Genomic DNA, 15,769 nt, shown 5'->3' on the forward strand with positions numbered 1-15,769 from the left:
ATAAGATGTGATTAGCTCAGCTGAAACGTGCAACTTTCGATAACTTACTATCAACGAGCATCGAACCAGGTTTGTGTTTTTATTTCCCTTACATCATAAAGCAACAAACAAGTGGCAAGTCAACCTTCTCCACCACTGATGACTCCCTCATCTCCCTCATGCGACTTCATTCAACTCCACCACAGTACATCACTCCTCTCCATCAGCAATACTGTGCTCCTCTTCACCACCCATACTTGCCTCATCTGTTCTACCGATATTCCACTCAAGGTCAGCACTGATTGCTACGCTTCAGCGGCAAAACCATGCTCATCTACACTAGGGTTTGGAGGAACTCACGGAGTTTCACTCTGCGGAATTCCACAGACTTGCATGAAAACTCAGAGAGATATTCTGAGGAGTTCCGCGAATGGGCGGAAATTGGCATGGTGTGCAGCTTGTGCTGATTTTTAGCCCCGGAAGCTTGTTCCACACTGAAAAATCAACATGAATGGCACCATGCGGCGCGCAAGAAGGCGCTGCTGCTGGAGTTGTTTTTGCAGTCACTTGAGTAGATTTTCTACTAGAGGGGCAGCTTTCTTAAAGCGAATGGTCACAACCGTCCACGACCATTCGTGGAAGAAAATCTCACCTACCGGGTCCCTGAAAATCACGATAGGGGACGTCAATTATTGCACGCGGTCCCCAACTTACCGTTGGTGAGACGCATGCAAGCAAAACTCTGCCACGCTGTGGTTGGTGGAATTTAGCCAGAACTCTGAGTTACAAGTGTAACACAGAGTGGCCAAAATTCGGCAACTCCACCGGCTGAGAGGAATTTATCGCCGTCTCCAAATCTATATCACAAATATTAATCTGCAACATAATATTCCACTCGTTTCCACCACTAATGCCAAACTTCTATATACCAGCAAAGCTAAACTCCTCTCCACCCCCTCCAAAATCATGTACGTCACCATAAGTTCATCCTGGATGGATAGTGGATTATCTAACAACTACCACAGCATGACAACAATGGCCTATTCTAGACCACCACCCCTTCACTGCTCTATGCTACTCCGTGCTGTAAGACTAACCGGTCACATGAACTGTCCATGCTACACTTGTCGAAGCAGCTAGCAAAACAAGACCAGCAAGATGCAAGGTTTGAGGTACCCCCAAAATACACAACTGCGAATCACCCCACAATTATATGCATTGATTTCTGGCATTAAATCTGTTTTCTGTAGAGGCTGGTAGTGCAACTTTAAGTCTGTCTCCCACTGTGTTATCTTCCAAGTTTAATGCACATGCACACAACCCATCCCTTTTTTGCTGATATCATCTGTTGCAAAAGGTTACACATGCTCTGGTACAAAAATACTTAGGATATCCAAAAGCAGCTTCCGTAGTGACCCTTTTTACTGAACCTTTTCATTAATTCAAAGTGCCACAGGAGGGAAGTGCTGTGAACAGAAACACAAGGAATCAGTCACAAAGATCATATCACCCAGAACAGAGACCTTCCTGGCACTGACCCTGTAGATTTTTCTAAGTTTTAATTTCATATTTTGGATGTGACTGCAATAATTATAACTACGCATTGCAGTTTGGATTTCTGTAAAGTACACAATGAACTAAAGTTGTCTCCAGCTTTGCCTTCTGTAAGGTCTGTCAGAAAGCAGCCACAGCTCACACCTCTCCCCTCTTGTCAGTTCTGGAATGTGCTGTCACAGACCATCCCACAATGTGTGATACCTGAAGTGAGCTTAATCAGTGTCAGGAGGTGCAAAGCACCATCTAAAATCCTTCATCTTTCCCCCTCCATAGGAACGTGCAGGGGCCCTTGGACTGCTTCATCTTTCGTAGCCCTTCTGGTTGCTTCCCCTTGCAGATGGTCAAGCGAGACAACGCTCCACCAAACTCACACTGAAGGTCATGGCAGTGGTTCTAGTGATGGAAAGGTATTGTGTCTGCATGCGTCTGGTTTGTCTTTGTTTCACCTGATGTAAAAAGGGCCCACAATCAAGCCAGAGCTAAACCAGGGCACAGACGACCGAGCATGTTATCTTGGGTTACGTGCTGAGTGCTATTAAATATCCCACCTCTCTCTTGCTGTCGCACCTCTTACGCCTCGCTCTTGCCAAGCCGTTCATTCAGAAGTTCAGAATGAGGAATTGGTAGCATGGTCTCAGAAAAATGGACATTCTTGACCTTACCCAATAGGATAAAGGACCAGCAGATTCCTTAGGAAGGATTTGGTAAAGTCAACTTCCTGGAGGAAGTTGAGGCACCGCTGGTGACCTTCATGGACAGAGCAACCAGCAGTCTCCACCAGAGCTGGGATTCCGTTGTCTGAAGTGAAGATATTAATGCCTGGGCTCATCACGGAAAGGAGTCTACAGTATATTCACAGCCTTCTGATAGATCCAATACACCAAAACTTATCATCAGTTTCTACAACAATGTTGGTCCTGATGACGACCCCTGTAGGCTGGATGGAGTGGCGTACTGAAACTTAAGAGGCACCCCCTGCAAAGAACCTGTAGGGGGCCCTTCCCCCCCGGACCCAGTCAGGGACTTGTCGCCCGTGCACAGTGTACTGTGCTGAGGGGGCCCTTTGGAGCACGAGGCCCACTCCGCACCACAGGGGCCTTTGTAAGGTCACTGGCTGGATGTGAGGTCGAAAAGATGGACATTGTATTTCCTTGAGGCCATGACACAATGTACTCTACTCTACGGAAGAATAAAGCAACTTTTAATGGTTACTTACTAGACACAAGTATAAACATTTTTGGAAATTATCTACTGATCCACCCAACAGTCATCCTTAGATAGATTCTAACTGCTGATCGGTCACTCCAGAAATTACCTCAGCTATTCCATAATCTGTTATTTTCCATTTGTGAACCATAAGATGTCAACTGTGACTGCTCAATTTGTGCACGCCATTTTGTCTCTTTTTTTTTATTTTGAGTAGTTATAAATACTTACTTCTGTATAGTGGGTCATAAAGAGTTTCTGCTGTGCATATGTGCTTTAACAGGTGCCGTCTTGCAATTTACCATAAAATAAATTGAGTAATCACAGAATTTACGGTCTGAGTCATATCTGGATTATTTGGTATGTTTTCTGTCACAGATTGTCTCTATTCTAACATGCTGAATTAACTCAAGGTTGCCAGAAAGAGATTTGGGACCAGATGCACAAAGCCATTTTGCACTCGCAAGACCTGCAAATGGCACAAACAACAGAGTCCGTTACTGCAAGGTGTTTTTCCTCTATTAGGTAAACTAATTGCGAAACCCATGTTGACAGAATGGCTTTTTCAACTTGCAGTCGAATCTGAATCGCAGTTAGGAAGTGGTGTGAAGGGGCGTGCCCTCCTGACTGTGAGTCACAGAGGGGTGCATCAGTGGTTTGGCACCGCAATCATTTACTGAGAACTCAAAGGAGGTGGTAACTGAGTCACATGCGGGAAGATGGCCACTGGAACACCCGCTCTCTTGGGACACCTACCAGCAGCCTGGGGCAGTAGGCAGTGCTCCAAAAAACCTCTGCCTGCTCCTCCAAATGTTTTCCAAAATCTGAATATAATGTTTTTTTAAAAGCAGCACTGCTTAATGTGAGACATGTGAGGAGTGCTTCAAAAAGGTTTCTCTTTTGGATACTAAAACAGAGGGTGATCTGCTGCTTCTTGCATGCCACCCACCATTCCTGTGTGTGCAGCCAGTCACAAAAAAATCACAAACTGTAGCCTGCTTAATTTACATAGATTAAGCAAGTTGTTCTGTGACCCCCTGTGACTGCAGATTTTGAGATGCGACTTACTGGTGCAAAGGGTTGCAAAATTAAGGACTGGTTGCAAACATTGGTACTTAATTTGCAACCACTCTCTGCGACCAGTCTTTACATACGTCTAACCCTTTTTTTTTTTAAAGGGCATTGTATATGGTGTGTATTATACCTCTTTCTCTTCGGGGTTTATAGGGCGTTCTTATCCTATATATATACTGGTGCCTTCTTACACAGACACCAAATGTGTAAATTCTTAGAAATTATGTACAAGAGTATGTTCACATCCCAGTCGGGATATGCATTTTTTCAAATGCATTTTTATGTTTTTTCAAATAATATTCAAATCTACAGTGCATGCATATGAAAATATATAAATTTCCCTTGCACGCAATGGCTACCACCTTACCTATCACGCCATGTGGGCCTCTATGCAGAGGCAGCACAGAAGTCACACATGAGTATCTATGTTTTTACCTAAACAGTACTTTTTGAAGAAGTAGTAATCACCCGGGCGGGCTGACTAGAGCTTCTGTGCCACGAGGTCAATTACTCATTAGTTAACTTGGAAGGTTGACGTTTCGACCTTTTTCCCTCTCTGGGCCTTCCTCATGACCAAGGGCCGAAAGTAATGTTAGACAGATGCCTTGTTAAGACTGCATTGATGTCAAAGGACATACTGCACTTTATAGCAGAAGCCCTGCTCTGACAAACTCTAAACAGAGGATGTAAGTCAGCATCAAACAGCATCTGCGAATAATAGCGAGTTATTGCTAGTCAGTCCTATGTATGCAAAACATAATCTGTTCTCCTAAAATCGAGGACATTTACAGCTGCAGAGGGGATACATCCCTGAACCTGAACACGCTTGAACTGTGCACTGACATAAGCATTAGAAGACGGGTTGATGAAGGGTATACGTTAATGATACAGCCAGCCCATTAAATAGTATGGGTTATGCCATACAAAGGGGTGATATGATTATCAGTCCATCATTGGGAATGTAAAGATTTTCGAAAATAACACCATCGCAAAAGTAGGAGGAAAAATGAAAACTAGAGAGGAACAGCATGCAGCAAACCTTTGTGGCTGTGCATGCTTAACAGTCTGTTAATTATGGATCAGTTTGTGATTTGAAAGTGTGGGGTGTATATAAGAATATTGTTGTTAGAAATATCATCTGAAAGATAGTGTGTCCTAAATATCGTTTACAAAGCTATCGTCCTATTGGCTGTAGATTTTCTGTCATTAATACCTATGGGTGATATTTCTGTAAAGAACATTTAAGGCATGATATTTATTTCAGACAATATACTGCCAACTATATTCTAGTGCCATACAAAAGGGCAATATGAGAAACACTATAATTAGACTTTTGGTGGGAAAAAAACATTGTGGAAGTCAGTGCTTAATTTGCGCCGGTGGTTTCTGGTGCTTGGCACCAGCACTTCATTGTCAACACCGGCTCTTATACCAGCCTGCCACATGGTGGCGCTGTTTGTCAAATTTTGCGAGGAGCACAACAGCAGTTTGTAAATAATTAAATATACATCAACAAAACTGATGCCTGCAACCTGAAGGTATAAGAATAGCTTGGGCGGCATGTATTAGTAGTTTTCAATGTATATTTAAAGTCTAAATTGTCACAATTGTATGAGTGTGATGGTTAGTTGTGATGGCACTGTCACTGGCCGTGCTAGTGGGGACAATGGGTGGTGAAAGCTGTAGCGAACTCCTGACAAGGGCCCTGGCATTTATTTTTGTTTACAAATTAAGTACTGGTGGAAGCAGAAAAGCACAAACCGTTCACCCAGAAGTATTAAGAACCCTGACCTAGGAAATAAAAAGATGCTTTTTATATGTACAGAATGATTGCCACAAACCATCAGAAAGACTCCAATGGTAAGAAGACGGTGTAGGCTTCATTACCTGGCACTTAAAACCATAGCTACGTGCGTTCTTGCAATTGTGACAGATTGCATGTGGCCATCTATTTTCATAACGGCCGGGTCAAAATTGGCAACATTTCCACAGTGCACCGTAGTACTTTTAGCAGCTGAGGCCGAGTGAGTGTTTTTAAATTCAGAGATGGCCACGACCGTCAGGTTTCACACCGTAAACTGTCAAAAAAATATCTTTACGTAGAAAAAAATGGAAATTAGCCAGCGATTGGTTGTTGAAAAAAATAGCAAAAAACAACAATTAGGAGAAGAAATGTCTTTGTTCTTTCTAATTTTCTTTTTAGAGTATGACAATATGGTTAGGGCTATTAAAGCCAACCTTACCAATATCTTGCTGAATTGCTTTTTGTTGCAGGAAGAGATTACTGGTTTCCAGATGAACTACTGTTTTTGAAAATATTACCCTACCTCGGTACAACTGTCCTGAAGAAGGCAGTCCTGCTCCTCTCTAAATTGAATGTATCACCTAGTTTCTCACCACCAGGGAGAAACTAAGGAGGGAGGGCAGCTGACTGCAAGCCACCAACCAGCACCACCGAAGAGAAGCTAAAGAAGGAGGGTGACTCACTGAGTGTCACCTACCTGCACCACCCCAGGGAAGCCAAGGTGGGAGGGTGACTGACTGCATGTCACCTAACAGCACCACCGCATAGAAGCTAACCAAGGAGGGCCACTGAAGGACTGTGAGTGAACTGGGCCCACCACAGCAGAGAAACTAACGAAAGAGGGTGACCGAGGGACTGCGTGTCACCTACCAGCACCACCGCAGAGAAGATAAGGAAGGACTACGACTCACTGAGTGTCACCTACCAGCACCACCCCAGGGAAGCCAAGGTAGGAGGGTGACTGACTGCATGTAACCTAACAGCACCACTCCACAGAAGCTACCCAAGGAGGGCCACGGAAGGACTGCGTGTCAACTTTGAGCACCACCCTAGAGAAGGTATTGAAGGAGGGCGACTGACAGACTGGTGTCACCTTCCAGCAACGCCGCAGTGAAGCTAAGAAAGGAGGGCAACTGACTGTGTGTCACCTACCACCACTACTACCACAGAGAAGCTAAAGAAGGAGGGCAACTGAAGGTCTGCATATTACTTACCATCACCACCACAGAGAAGCTAAAGAAGGAGGGTGACTGACGAAGTTTGTGTCACCTACCAGCACCACCACATAGAAGCTAAGGAAGGAGAATGACTGACAGATGCTTGTGACCTACCAGCACCACCACAGAGAAGCTAAGGAAGGACAATGACTGACAGATGCTTGTGACATACCAGCACCACCACAGAGAAGCTAAAGAAGGAGAATGACTGACAGATGCGTGTGACACCTACCAGCACCACCACAGAGAAACTAAGGAAGATGAACGACTAACTACGTATCACCTAAATGCACCACCCTGGCTAAGGTACGGAAGAAGGGCGACTGAGGGAATTGTATCACCTGCCAGCACCCCCGCAGAGAAGACGAGGAAGGATGACAGCTCGTTGTGTATCACCTTACAGCAGCATGAGAGACAAGCTAAGGCAGGAGGGTGGACGACTGCTTTTTACCTCACAGCACCACCACACAGAAGCTAAGGAGGGAGGTCGACTGCCTGTGTGTCTCCTAACAGCACCACACACTACTCTTCTCTCGAATGAGTGGCAGTCCCTTTCTCCTTGATTCTGAGCAGCTCCATCATCACTGCACTGATAAACCACCCACTAGGACACAACTATCAACTCCTGGATGCTCTCCTCGAGCTAGACTAGCCCCCTCAGTCTACAGTACAAACTCCGGTGAAGGAGACACAAAGGCGGCACAAAGAGAACTGGATGGGTTAGGAAGAGATATCTGCAGACCGACGAAGACAAGGCTCGCTGTAAAATCAAACACAATGGAAAGTCTACCGCAAGCTACAGGGGCCGGATCCACCAGACAAGCATGCAAGGTGCTCAAGACAACTAGAGAGAGCTTGGATGCAGAGATATACTTGGCATCCAAGTCTGCATTGTGGTCGAGGGTGCCTCACCTCAAGATGGTCATGCTGAGGGAGATCTTCTCATTGCGCCAAACCAACCAGCAGGGGGTGGTTTGTACCCATAGTGGCTCCTGTGAATTATGGACAGGGTGTAACAACTGTAAAATCAGGCAGTCAGAAAGGCTCAGTCCTAATCAGTGCCAGCAGGAAATCAGCACTGGAAACACTCCAATCGCTCCTTGCATCCAGAATCACATGTTAAATACTCTGGACTGTCCGCAAGGCCTCTCTTCAATCAGACACCGCACTGCCAATCACACAACGCGTTTAAGCAACACAACAGAGGGGCAGGACATATGGAGTTCACACCACAAAGACCCTCCACTTCAGAGAACCTGACGCAGAGCACAGAGGCCAAATACCTGCAATAGGAATAAGGCACAGGTCATACACATGCAGTGAAACTAGGCAGGGTTACTGGACAGCATCCAGCTGGGCGCACACTACCTTCTCAGACACTTTACCAAGGATTCCACAGGATAAACGAGACACCAGGGGCGTAGCTTGGTCAGTCTGACCGGGGGTGTGTGAGCTTCAGATTTTCCAACACCCAGGCTAGCATATAAAGTTAAAATACATTATACCACAAGCAGCGTGCATGTGAGGGGCCTAAGAGGAAGTGGAAAGGGAGAGGAATGCGGATTGGTAGTGGTACTAAAAGAGGAAACATAATATTTTGTAAAATGTAGGGGTGGGCTGAGTTCACGGAGTTAAGCTACGTGGAAATCTGCAGAGTGCCAAAAAAGACACTGCGAACTCCAACACTCTTCGTGAAGGGGTGTAGTTGTGCTTGGCCGCCTGTTCGCACTGATTGGTGCTAGTAACGTGCTCCACATTACAAAGCGGGCGCGAATGGCACAATGCATTTGCCCGTGTAGGCATTTTATTTGCATTGCACTCATGAGCGGCACTATATTGCCATTGCTGCGACTTGAAACTGCTCGAGCTTGTACAAAATCTTGTGCACGCTCGCTAGCGAATATCTTGGCGCATGCAGGCGAGCGGGCAAAGCAAATCTTGGGCTTACGACAGAAACAAAACAACTCTGTTATGTGCCATATGGCAGAATTTGGGAACTCCACACTACTTTACGAAGCGCATTGTGCCCGAATTCTGATAACTTTGTGAGCCTGATTTTGATTATCGCCAGGGCCTAAAAATAACCACCACTTTTTTAAGACTGTCAAAACAGGGATAGAGTGTGCATGTGCTATGAAAACATTACTAGTGAATCGACAGACATCTTACTATACTCGACTGACCGCACAGCACTTGTACCCAACTATTTATCAGAAAATACATTTAAGTGGGGTGTAACACCCCAACGCCCACTCCCCCCCCCGAAGCTACGCCCCTGCGAGCCACCTGAAGCCCCACTTCAGAAAACTTCTAAATAAATGAATTAACTATAGAGCTCTCTCGAGTGGCCAGACCTGGAGAGAGAGGTCTTTTTAGTCTTTAAGGGATCAGCTCTCCGGTTAGCCAGTCCGTATTAGCCAAGTGCAAGCCAATCTCCCAGGGGCTGTGTCTCATCCCACAGCTCTTCCATTCGTCACTTCCGTCTCACATGCGTTCTATGCAACCAGAAAAGAGATAGCAAAAAAGAGACTTACACTTTTCACGGACGATAACTTGGTCGATCTGACAGTGGAAAAATAAACAGAAAAAACAACATTAGGCCAGGTACTCTATGGTGCATCATTGGGGCACGGGGGAAAGCACGAAGTCAGCTGGAGTTGGTTGTAGAAGTAAGGTTTATTAGCAAGCAGTCGTGGGGCGTGGAGGGGGTGGGGTGGTGCGCGGAGGGGAGGGGAATGAACATTAATTTAAAAAAAACAAAAAAACACTTACCTTCACTCACCGCCGTGCCGCTGCGCCATCGCAGGCTGCAGGCACAGGCTCCCAGCCTGCCCTGTGGCCAATCCTGACGCTGCTCAGAGCAGCATCAGGATTGGCTGGAAGTGCCCAGGCAGACTGGGAGCAGTTGCCTGCTCTCTCCAGAGACAGCCTACTGCGCATGTGTGTTAGGCCGGCCCGAGACAGTCGGCCAAACACACATGCGCTCTGAGGGGGAGTGCTGTGCACTCCCCCCCTCACTGCTCGTCACCCCTGTGGCCCGCCCATTTACAAGAAAACAATAATAAACTGAGTTTATTATTGTTTTCTTGTAAAGGTTTTGCAGCTGCCGCTGCTGAAGGGGACAACGCTCCTCTGCCCTAACGGAGGAGCAGCCCCTGTTAGCAAGTCCAAAAGGTTACAATCCACGACAGAGAACGAGGTAGAGAGCTCAAAAACAGCAGCAGAAATGTCTGAGCAACCAATGAACTCTACCTGCAGTATCCTTTTGGGATGTGGTGATGCACAGTCACATTACAGCATACAATGAATTACAGTACAAGATGAACACAATAATGAAAACAGACACATACTACACACCTCCCCCTTTATATAAAAATAAAACAAGTGGCATACCATAAAAAAACAGAAAACACAAAATAATGAAAACAGACCCACACTACAATCATGTATGTTCGGTTCTGGATTAGCGCACCCGGAAAGTCCATAAGCAGGAGGCATTCCGGGCTCCTTCAAGCACCCCAATAAGGATTTGGCAACCAACTGAGTACACAAACACACAAAAATCACAGCACGCAAGATCGAATGTGAGGGCACAATGTGGCGAGTACAAGGTGGAACCTCACAGCATTTTATTGTGAAAGAACACGAAGGTTACACGTGTTCCCACGAAAAATACAACTTTCTCAGCAGAGATGCTCTCACATTGGGAAGCAGGACGCGCTAGAATATTGAGTGTTCACCAACTTTAGAGATGTTCAGGGGGGACAGAAGTGGGGGGCGAGGGGCACAGCCAGCAAATAGCGAGAAGTTACATGGAAGGTAGGAGGACAGGAAATGTTGTAATAGGGTAAGAAACAGATGATGGAAAGACGATAGGAAGCACTTGAGCATATTTCAGTCAGCGCTTAATTTGAGCCGGTGTTTGTAGGTGGGGTCCACCGTCACTCATTCTTGTGGACCACCCAATAGTAATGGTGGCTACGCAAATAAAGGCGTACTCCTACCCGTACCTAAAGTAATGTTGAAACAATAATTAACAACAAGTGGTGCTCAAGGGAGGAAGACAAACCAAAAAAGTTTTCATATGGAAAAGTGGTCTTAACTATCAATCAATCAAGGATTTATAAAGCACAGCGAATCACTTGCAAAGGTCTCAAGGTGCTGAAAAAACAAGAAGACAGGAGCAAGAGTAATGCACCAGCACGGGGATAGCTGGGACCTGCTCAATGGAGTCGCGCTGCGGTTTCCATGAAGTCAGCCCTGGGAGGAGTGCTGGGAGGCAGTGGGTGGGCCAATAACCGGCATTATGCAGGAGCATCAAGGAAAAGCAAGGAGAAAGCAGTCAAAATGTGGGAAAAGCAAGGAGAAAGTACACAAAAAACTGGGGAGAAGGCAAGGAGAAAGCAGTGAACACGAGGGAAGGAGAAGGTACACAAAAAAATGGGAGAAAGTCACGGAGAAGGCACACAAAAAACAGGGGAAAAGCAAGGCGAAAGTAGTGAAAACAAGGGAAAGGCAATGAGAAGGCGCACAGAAAAATAGGGGGAAAAGCAAGGAGAAAGCAGTGAGAATAACGGAAAGGCAAGGAGAAGGCACTCAAAGAACAGGGGGAAAAGCAAGAAGACAGGAGCATGAATGAATGAGACGCAGCAGCACAGGGAGAGCTGGGCCTGGACCTATAAGTACCCAGGAACTACAACTACTCATTGGCAATCACCACTGTATATATTACACTGTTGTGGTCGCCACGGAGTAGTTATGGTTCAGACTGTGTTTCCATTGAAAAGGCATTTTTTAATTGCTTATAACTTTGTTCCCATAAATGGAAGGAAATCTACTAAGTCAGTGTGTAGATCTTTCCGTAGGTTGCCTGTGAGAGTTAGTTGGTTGGATCTGAGGGTGAGGTTTCAGACTTCTTCTGTTATGTTGCTCCAGTTGCTGCTGAGTTTGATGGTCAGTTTAGGGTTGCTGGAGTGAGGTGTGTACGATGGAGTGGTCTGTCCAAGTGAGAGGGGAGATGTGACTGAAGGTGATTTTGCTGCCGACTGTGAAGCCTGAGTCGAATGTGTGTCCGGCAGCATGATTCCGGCTTTGTACAAGCTACGCGAGGCAGGTTTTGTTAAGGCTATCTAGATCGGGGGCGCTGCAGTTAGTGGGGTCATCAAAATGAATGCCAACGTCACCGAGTAGGATGAAGTGGGTGGATCTGGTGGAGAGGGAGGTGATGAAGTTGGCGAGGAAGGTGCTGAAGGTGGTTCTTAAGGTGACAGTCAGTAAACGTGAGTACCTGAGATGGTCATGGCGTAGCTGATCTGCAGTTGGAAGTGCAGGTGTGCCATGAGCGTGCTGGTTCATTCCAAGAGGTGATGCAGGTGATGGTATCCTTGTGGATGATTTTGTTCCTTATGGCCTGTCACGGCGGATGATCCTGAATCCAGGAGGGATGGCCCTGGCGATGGCGAGGGTGGAAGACAGGCTGAGCCAGGTCTCAGTGAGGAAAAGGATGCCCGGGAAGTGACTGTCGATGAGATCCCAGATCTCGGTGGCGTGCTTGCAGAGGGGTCTGGTGTTGAGAAGCAAGGTGTGTGTTGAGGGTTGTGTGGAGGAGTATGCTGCAGGTGAAGTGGCAGTGAGAGCATGAGAAAGGACCTACATTGTGATGCAATGTGGCACGGGGGCAGTGGCGTTCAGTGTTGAGTGCTGGCAGGTTGGCTGAGCTGTAGTGGTTAGACGGACGGGATCCATGGCGCTGGGCGCGGACCAGGCACACAGTTGTGCAGCGGCCACCATTAAGTAGGTCCTCAGAGGGGAAGGGAAGAGCGCGGGTCTTGGGAGGAGTAGGAAAGCAGTGGGAGAAGCAGGTAAAGAGAGTGGGGGAGGTGGGACGAGTGCGGGCAATGAGGTGAGAGAGCACAATTGCGGGCACCAAGACTGGGCAAGGCAAAAATGGCACAAAAGCACAAAGGCACAAAAAACTGGCAAAACGAGCACATAGGATCAAGGCACCAAAGACAAAACGGGCACAGAGAAAAAGACAAGTGCAAAATACCAAAGCACAAAAGGTAAAATGAGCCCAGAGGCAAAACAAGTACAAGAGACCAGGCACAAAAGATAAAAGGACTGGGTAGAGCAACAAAAAGGGTACACACGACAATGGGCACAGAAGGCCAAACGCAGGGACAGACAGGCACGAAGGAAGAGCACAGAGAGGCGGGGGTCTCAAGGCAAGACGGCCGGGTCCGGAAAGGGCCTTAGACTGGTCAAAGGACCAGTCGAAGGCGAGTGGGAGCTGGGCCCTACACACCTAGATAAAAAAATACAATGCTCATAAGCTTGGAGTGCTGCTTCTCAGTAGCTGTCAATGCCAGGTTGGACAAGTGGCAAAGCCTTTTGCTTATTCAATATAAAGATACTGGATTAGTATGAAGGCAGAAAGAGAGAAACATAAATATGGCGAGATTCCACTGATAAAAGGTAGATGACCAAAGTAAGAAGATTAAGAAGGAGTGATAAGGTCAATAAAGATAGTTGTACAACAATAGGGCAACCCAGAGGAAAGGTGGGCTACAAGGACAAATAGTGACTACACAGGCATAAGAATAAAGACAGAGATATGTAAAAGTACAGAGATATGTATGAAGGTACACAAAATACACAGAGAAATATGTGGATGTAAGTAAGAAGATAGAAAGCTATAAAGGAGATATAACAGAGGAATACAATACAGAAAGATATATGTAGAAATAAGGTTGAGAAAATTAAATAAAGACAGTAAAACAAACATGACAGGATAAAGAGAAAAAGGGAAAACCCATCATGAAAGAGAGAATTAATTAAACATAATCCAGTTTAGGAGAGACAACATACATAAGTATCAAGGTACCGTTAGCAGGAAAACAGAACAGATAGTACAGTTAGTAATAACGAGACAGAAATGGGCAAAGATGGAGAGATATAGATAGTTGAATTGAAAAATAATGAGGCGAAGAAAAATAAAAGTTGAAAAACAATACAGTTAAAAATGGACACAAGAGTATACAGTGATAATGATGAAAGTATGCAGCAGGGAGAATATACTTCACCTGTGTCAAGTACTCCAGCCCCGGGGGGACTCCAGGAATCTCTGCCATGTATGGCACAATAGCAGTTTGTTGGGGTGCCGGGAACCCCTGAGTTTGAAGTGGGACGTTGGTTGGCACAGGAGGATTTGTAGAACTGTAGCTTGGCGGAAAGGGCTCCGTGCCTTTAATAGGTTCACTGGGGACATGAGAATAGTCTGAAAATAAAAAAGAATGTTTTTCCCATGTAAAGAGGTTCTGTACACTTGCACAAATGGGGTGCTGTAGGCACTTTCCAATACTTTTTGCTCCCTTGACCATGCTCCATTTAGGTGTAAGTTTGAAAGTGGAAAAAGTCGTCGGGGAATTTGTATTGCAAATGTGAGTGAGTACCCATGTAGCTTTATGGCTTTTGATACCATTTACATGACCCGCTTACCTTATCCACCGCTGGGAGCACCCGCTTCCCCGGCTTGCTCCATTTGATAATAAATAAATACATCCAGAATTTGTAAAGCATAGGAAAACACCTGGGAGGGTTTCAAGGCGCGGAATTATAGGCAAGGGGAGATTAGGGGCCGGATTACGACCTTGGTGGATAGGCTACTCCGTCTCAAATGTGACGGATATCCCTTCTGCTGTATTACCAGTTCCATTACATCCTATGGAAGTTGTAAAACGGCGGGCGGGATATCCGTCCCGTTTGTGAAGGAGTATCCCTTCCGCCAAGGTTGTAATCAGGCACTAAGGCACTCATTATGACATTGGCGGCAAATGCCGCCTATCGCCACAGCAACGGCCGCCAACATACCGTCGCCGTGGCTACCAGCCGCCAACCGCATTATGACCATAGGCAGAATTCAGCCGGAAGGCTGGCGGAATTCCGTCGACAGTCATGGCGGAGGACGGCAGTAAGGTGGTGCTGCCGCTAGCAGCAGCGCCACGCCAGCAAAATACCGCGACTGTATCATGACACATGATACGGCCTGGCGGTGTTCCGCTGGCGGACGCTGCTGCTGCAAGCAGCGCCGCGTCCCGTCTCCTGCCGGAGGACCCCCTGCAAGCAGGTAAGTCGGGTTCTCCGACAGGAGAGGGGGTGTTGTGTGCGTGTGGGGGGGGTTGTGTGTCTGTTTTTGTATGCGTGCATGCGAGTGTGAGTCGCGTGGAATGCGTGCGTGAATTACAATGTGAGTGTATGTTGTGTGTTGTGAATGCGTGTGTGCGACAATGTATGTTAGTGTGTTGCGGTGTGCGGGTATGTATGTGTGCATGCGTGGGTGGATGTGGGTATGCGTGTGTGTATGTGTGCACGTGTGGGTAGATGTTGGGGGGGTCGGGAGGGGGAGGACACTGGGGAGGGGGAGGGAGGCGATGGAGACCCCTATCAGTGCCAGGGAAGGAATTCCCTGGCACTTATAGTGCCTACTGCCATGGTTTTCGTGGCAGTAAGATTGTCACGCAAGCCATGGCGGTAGGCGGGGTCATAATCCCGAGGGTGGGATTGTGACGGCTGCCTGGCTGGAGACCGAAGTCTCCAGCCCGGCAGCTGTTACCACCCTGGCAGACGGAGTAGTACATTGGCGGTTTGGCTTGAGCCAAACCGCCAATGTCATAATTTGGGGAAAGATACCGCCAGCCTGTTGGCAGTACCTTTCCCCAAATTAGCGCCGTCCGCCAGGGTCGTAATGACCCCCTAAGTGCCTATAACCACAGGATGTTGAGCAGACGCAGAGACTTGAACTTGGTTCTCCAGCCGGCCTTAATACCACATGCTCTCCATCTGATGTGCAATTTAAGTAACCTCTGCCCACCTGGCAGAAGTTCATTAGTAACAGTTGTATGTCAGAATATCGGTAACAAAAATATGGTCCGAC

At 46.7% G+C, this 15,769-nt stretch overlaps 1 protein-coding gene across 4 annotated transcripts in view; it reads right to left on the minus strand.

Annotated features, from left to right (window-relative positions):
* Positions 1–15,769, minus strand: part of LOC138266884 (phospholipid scramblase 3-like) — an 88,771-nt gene that overhangs the window by 20,370 nt on the left and 52,632 nt on the right. For all 4 annotated transcript variants that reach the window (XM_069215606.1, XM_069215608.1, XM_069215609.1 and 1 more), the window contains 2 exons: positions 13,920–14,113; positions 9,372–9,399 (listed from right to left, as the gene is read on the minus strand). In XM_069215606.1, coding sequence (XP_069071707.1) covers positions 9,372–9,399; positions 13,920–14,113 — 222 coding nt within the window. The remainder of the gene's footprint in view (positions 1–9,371; positions 9,400–13,919; positions 14,114–15,769) is intronic.

This window comes from Pleurodeles waltl, chromosome 12, assembly GCF_031143425.1.
Source record: "Pleurodeles waltl isolate 20211129_DDA chromosome 12, aPleWal1.hap1.20221129, whole genome shotgun sequence".
Taxonomy (NCBI): domain Eukaryota; kingdom Metazoa; phylum Chordata; class Amphibia; order Caudata; family Salamandridae; genus Pleurodeles; species Pleurodeles waltl.